General features: G+C 42.4%; 1 protein-coding gene across 1 annotated transcript in view; it reads right to left on the bottom strand.

The window, feature by feature from the left end:
- Window positions 1-953: 953 nt before the first annotated feature.
- The window catches only part of LOC101532567 (uncharacterized), a 253,999-nt gene continuing 248,952 nt past the window's right edge, over window positions 954-6,000 (bottom strand). Inside the window, exon 19 of the mRNA XM_058670437.1 lies at window positions 954-1,214. Within this exon, the coding sequence (XP_058526420.1) occupies window positions 954-1,214 (261 nt within the window). The remainder of the gene's footprint in view (window positions 1,215-6,000) is intronic.

The following is a 6,000-nucleotide window of genomic DNA, read 5'->3' as shown; positions in this document are numbered from 1 at the left end:
AGTTTCTAGGGAGTTTGAAGGGAGCAGCAATGTTCTTCAAATTCTAAACATTTAACACTGTGTTGCATGAAAACAAAACAAGAGAACCAAATATATTTTACTTTTTCCACCATGTAAAAACTTTTCTTCAAATAACATAATGTGGCAACTTAGCCACTAATGGGACAGACCCTCTATGTACAACCTATCTTCAGTTTGTGGACACTGAGAATTGATACAACATGTTAATGACCTCTATTTCAACAGTGTTCCTTCTAGAATTTACTTATGAAACTTTTTATTTAGTGGGAAATTAAGCCTGTGACTATAAAATATGCTGAAAATATGTTATTGCAAAGATTAAGGAAGGAAGGAAAGAGAAAGGAAATAGTATGATATTCTTATGCTGTATATGAACTACATGAAATCTGTTCTTTTTATATTAATTTAAAAAGGGAACTTATTTTAAAATTTTAAAACCAGCCCATCTAAATACTGGCATTTTTTAAAAAAAAAACAAAAAATATGATTTTGCAAATAATGCTTTCAAATGCTCTTTATAAAATGTTGTGATGAGGTCACATTTTGCTTGATGATTTGTCATGGACGAGAAAAAGCAAAGGCCAGTAACTCACTGGTTTTGTGTGATGTGTTAATCAAGGGTGGGGAAGAAGTTCTGAGGCATGGAACCCATGAACTCAAAAATCTACAACATCAACCTCCTGATTTTACAGATTTGACTGGATAAACAATTGCCTGCAATTATCTCACTCAATTTGTTACTTGCCTCTCCCTGACATAGTTATATGCATAAGTATATTTTTCCCTATGTGATTTCTTGTGTAGGTAAAAATGAAAATACCTATTCAAGCCCCCTATCACAACAGAAATACCAATTACACTGCCTGTAAAGTGATACCGAGCCCTTTGAAATCAAGTATAAACACACAAATAAAACGCAAAGGCATACGAACTTACACAACAAAATATACATAGATTTGCATCAAACTATTTCCATAGATACGTACCTCCACAATGGCACCACCAGGCAGTCTGAGAAAGTGGCGATACAGCTCTTGGAATCCGCTGGGATAAACAGTATATATGGACACATGAGAAGTGACATCTCCTGGACCAAGTGCAGTCACAGAAGTCTCCTTCCGATGTTGAGGGTCACAGCTGGCAACACTGGACTGGAGACCAGGGCTGTTCCAGATGTAATCACACACTGCCACCTAGTGAGACACAGAGCCCCCACCCCCACCCCAAGCCCCCAGCCCCAGAAAAGAACAGAAGAGAAAATTAATTAACTTCTGGCGAGAGCATAGCCGATTTTAAATGATTTTACAATAAATCTGAAAGTCTGCCATCTGCAGTGTTAGCACTCCATTCCACACATATTTTTATGGCGTATCTCTAAATCGTGAAGACAGACAAATCCCCCTGTGTGCTCCATCAGGTTGATTCTACACAGATGAAGCTTGATTGGCTCCCATATTAACCCAAAGGAAGAGCAAGACAGCTGTGACAACGATAATATTGATTTTTTAAAAAAAGAAGTACCTGCAAATGGTTTTATGAATGGGTGTTTGCATTTGTCTATCTGAAAGAAAGCTTTGTTGTGTCCCCCTTGCTTGAATGGCGTGACATACAAAGTCTCTGACATCTGCAGGACACTGCACAAAATCTATCCATGGCAGGTTTTACCGTGCTGCGAAGCTCTGGGTTTTCTGCACCCTTGATACATTTATCCATTGTTTTCCTTCCCTGCAACTCTGACTTTGTACTCTCAGGGCATTCTGTTCCAGAAGGGTTTCTCAGGTAGCAATTTCATTGTCTAACACAATGCATCCTTTGGGGTTTTCATTAATGCCGACTGAATTATGAATGAATCAGAAAGACACTATTGCTGCTTCAAAATATCGCAAGAAAGATTGCAAGGTGCCACTGTGAAATTTCTTCAAGCCAACAAACGTCCTAGTTTCTAAATAGCTGATGCTACAGCTGCAGAGTTTTATGGCTTCTGAAATTTGCAATTTTCATACTGCTGGATGCCAGCAGTTTCAAACACTGGTAGTGGAAAGTTTTCAATGGACCCCTCTTCTCTCTGGTCCCTGCTGAGGCAGAAACGCTCTGCTTTGTCAAACATTTTTTTGCCACTGCAAAATGTGCATTGGAAATAGGCTTCCCAAAGCTAATTCCCCAACATGATTTAAACATGCTTTAAATCTTCCAAAATATGAAAAGATTTAATAATAAGAAAGAAAATTCTGGTCAATTACTGTTTAATTCTAGTCTATAATTGACAATAAATTCCCAAGATTCTGGATAGTCATTTTTTTTTCTTTGAAAGTAAAAAGGTATAATTAAAATCTGGGTACAAAAAGAAGTTTCAAATGGCTTACAAGAGCTTAAAGGACAGAAAAGACCAAATTCTAACATGATTGAAAGCGGAGCTTTAATATGGATGCATTCTATGCCAAGTTTTTGCCACAATATAAACCTGTTTCTGAAACTAGCAATCCAGCAGGATTTTGCAGAAAGAAACTAACGTCATTTAACTTAACATTAGCTTGACTGTGACAAGTGGTTATTAAGAATTTTATCTAGGAGATGTTTAAACTGGATCTTGAAAAAAGTCAATATATGGGGCCCAGTGCGGTAGCCTTTGTGGCTAAAGTTCTCTCTTCGCTTGTGCCAGGATCCCAGGTGGATGTTGCTTTAAGTCCCGGATGTTCCACTTCCCATCCCGCTCCCTGCTTGTGGCCTGGGAAAGCAGTGGTGGATGCCCCAAAGCCTTGAAACCCTGCGCTGGCGTGGGAAACCCACAGGAGGCTGCTGCCTTCGGATAAGGTCAGCTCTGGCCATTCAGCCACTTGAGGCAGTGATCCAGCAGATGGAGGATCTTTCTCTCTGTGTCTCCTTCTCTCTGTATATCTGCCTTTTCAAATAAAAGATAATGATAAATACACATTTTTTAAACGAGCCAATATATGGAATAACCTAATTATATAATAATGGATGACTGGATTGAGGGAGTGCGAATGCACTCCAAAAGATAATGAGATACCATTTGGTCTTAAAAAGGATGAAATTCTTTCATTTATAGTAACCTAGGTGAAATAAATCCAACACAAATTCTGCCTGTTTGTACCATCTAACTACATCGATTTTTAAATTGAAGTCCAAAGCGAAAGAGTGGCTACCTGAGGCTGGGGAGGTTAAAGGAATACATAGGACTTAATCAATGGCTACAAAACTATAGTTAGATGAAACAAATAAGCTCTAGTGTCCTGTTGCATGGTAGGATGATGATAAGTTAACCATAATACACTTTATATTTAAAAATAACTGGCATAGAAGGTTTTGAATGCTCCTACCATCAAGGAGTGACAAATGAATAAGGTGAAGATATGTTAAACATTCTTTTTTTTTTTTTGAGGTTGACTTATCATTTGAAAACCAAAGAAAGAGGAAGAGATGGAGAAGCAGAGAGACGCTGCATTTACTTCTTCACTGCCCCAAACGGCCACAATGGCTGGAGCTGGGACAGACTGAAGCCAGAAGCCTGCAGCTCCCTCTTGGTCTCCCTTGTGGGTGTCAAGGTCACACTACTTGTGAGAGCTTCAGCTACTTTCCGAGGTACATGGGAAGGATGCTGGATCACAAGGTGAGCAGCCGGGTGTTGAGCTGGTGCTTCCGTGGGATGTCAAGCACTGCAGATACTGACAGGTGCTGGCTTGGCCACTTAGGCCACAATGCCAGCCCCTAAATCTTCCAGGTTGATGATTACAATATGCATCTAAACACCACAATTTATCATGCAAATACGTAAAATGAGTATGTGCCAATGAGAACTAAATCTGCAGGAAGACATAGTGATATTTTCAATGGGTAAAAATGTGACACAATTTCTCCTGGCAGAACAGCGGTGCTAGCAAAGGCTCTGAGATTACACTGCCCAGTGAGTGAAAGCCAGTGGATGTGCCAGCAGGCCAGACGGTGCGAGGGCTGTGAGCACTAGGTTGGGAGGATGACGTGTCACTGCTGATGCTGTGCTAAGCGGTGAACAGGGCGAGCTGCTGGAGGTTTCAGTGAGCAAGAGAGGTTGGATTTGCCTTGAGTTTTCAAGTATAGTGCTGAAAGCAAGAAGACAGATAGGCCACGATGACACCAACACCTCAAAAGGGGATGTTCTCAATCTGTGTGTGACAGAGACAACTGGGTTTCACTTGGAATCCATGATTTCCTTTTCTGTTACGTAGAGCCAGAACTGGGCGGCTAGCTAGACAGGAGATGTGAATGCAAGGGCTATCTCAGAGGTGTCAACAGCTTGGGTCACCCACTGCCACAGGAAAAGGTCAGTGCAGATTTGGGCAAGGACAACAATCAATCAACATTGGACACATCTAAAGGAGAAATTCATTAAACTGTGGAAGGACTTTACTCCAGAGGGAGAGGTGGCTGCGGGGAAATGAGAGACAGCAGAGGAAGATGACCGTGGGAAGGGAGAAAAGGCAGCAAGCAGAGAGAGAGAAGAGAGAGGGGTTTCCTGCCATTTTAACAGGAGGGGGCTCCGAGGGAGGCCAATGGGAGAGCAGAGGGCTGAGGACCAAGAGACAACCACGTGCTGAGTGCAGAGAGAGCAGGAAGCCCAGCCACAATGGCAGGAGCAGAGCCAATCCGAAGACAGGAGCCCAAAGCTTCTTCCGGTTCTCCCACGCAGGTGCAGGGTTTCAAGGCTTTTGGCCATCCTTGACTGCTTTCCCAGGCCACAGGCAGGGAGCTGGATGGGAAGCAAGGCCTCCAGGATTAGAATCGGCGCCCATATAGGATCTTGAAACATGCAAGGTGAAGACTTAAGCCTCTAGGCTACCGTGCCAGGCCCTCTCAAGTCTTTTTGAACTGAAAATTAATTAGGAAAGATGTTGAAATAGATTTTTTTTCCCAGTATTCTTTAGACCACAACACTAATACAAGATTAGACATTTTCAGAATTTCTGAATTTTAGCAGCTCTTAAAATAATAGGATATTCAAAATGTCTGTGAACCGTAAGACACATGGAGCAGGTTAAAACCCCGCTGCACTGTGTTACAAATACACACCTGCTCTATTTCTGAGCAATTCTTCTTGTTTCTTCTAGGGAGGAAGATGAAAAACCCCAGCAGGAAAGAAGATGAGCAACGTGAAAACTCACCAGAAATGGTTTGCACGGAAAAGAAGGCATCAGGTACTGTGAAAGATCTCAGCGTTCATGAAGAACACCCTGCCTTCTGGGCAATCGTCTCATAGTCCGACTTCCAGCCAACAGCCTCAAGCAATTGGGGATGCTCAGCTTGGAAAATTTACAATCCTCTCTGGGGTTAAGAAAGTAGGACAAGGAGAAAAAAAATGGATATTTCATAACAGGGACAGGAGCGGAAGAGAAGCTGGTGAGAGTAGCAACCGTGACGTGGGAGGCAATGCTGCAACCCTCGTTTGGTCTTTGTCTGGTCATGTGGTGTAGCACCTACCCACCTGTCTTGAACTCGATTTCCTGTAAGTTGTTCACAACCCACGGAAACCTTTGTCCTTATCACTGCTTGGTGAGGAACGAGCTGCTTGGAAAACTAACAAGTGGGGCAGAATGGTCACGTGTGATGCTTCCTATCCAACTGTCTGTGCAGCCAAGAGGGCAACACACACACAGCGGGATGGAAAGTTCTCTTAAGGCAAACACCAGACAACCTAGACACTCTAGGCTGGAGTAGGTGAGGGATAAAAGAAGGGAAGCAGCATGTAACGTTTCTCCAAACCTTGTTTCCCATTTTCAAGTGAGTCATGGGCAAACTATTTGGCACATCCAATAATCTCCGTGGAACGCTGGCTCGGTGTATGTTTCTGCGGAAGGTTTGGTTGGAGGATAGCTGCTGTGCCCTACATAGTCTGAAGTTAGCACGAATCTCCTGCTGTCATCTCAAATCTCCTTCCTGAAACCAATCAAATGTGTGTCTTCATTTCCAGGAGAACCCAGCGTGAAT

Source organism: Ochotona princeps, chromosome 1 (assembly GCF_030435755.1).
Source record: "Ochotona princeps isolate mOchPri1 chromosome 1, mOchPri1.hap1, whole genome shotgun sequence".
In the NCBI taxonomy this organism is placed as follows: Eukaryota; Metazoa; Chordata; class Mammalia; order Lagomorpha; family Ochotonidae; genus Ochotona; species Ochotona princeps.
Note: the sequence above shows the minus strand (reverse complement) of the source record. Positions and strands in the feature narration are given on the sequence as shown.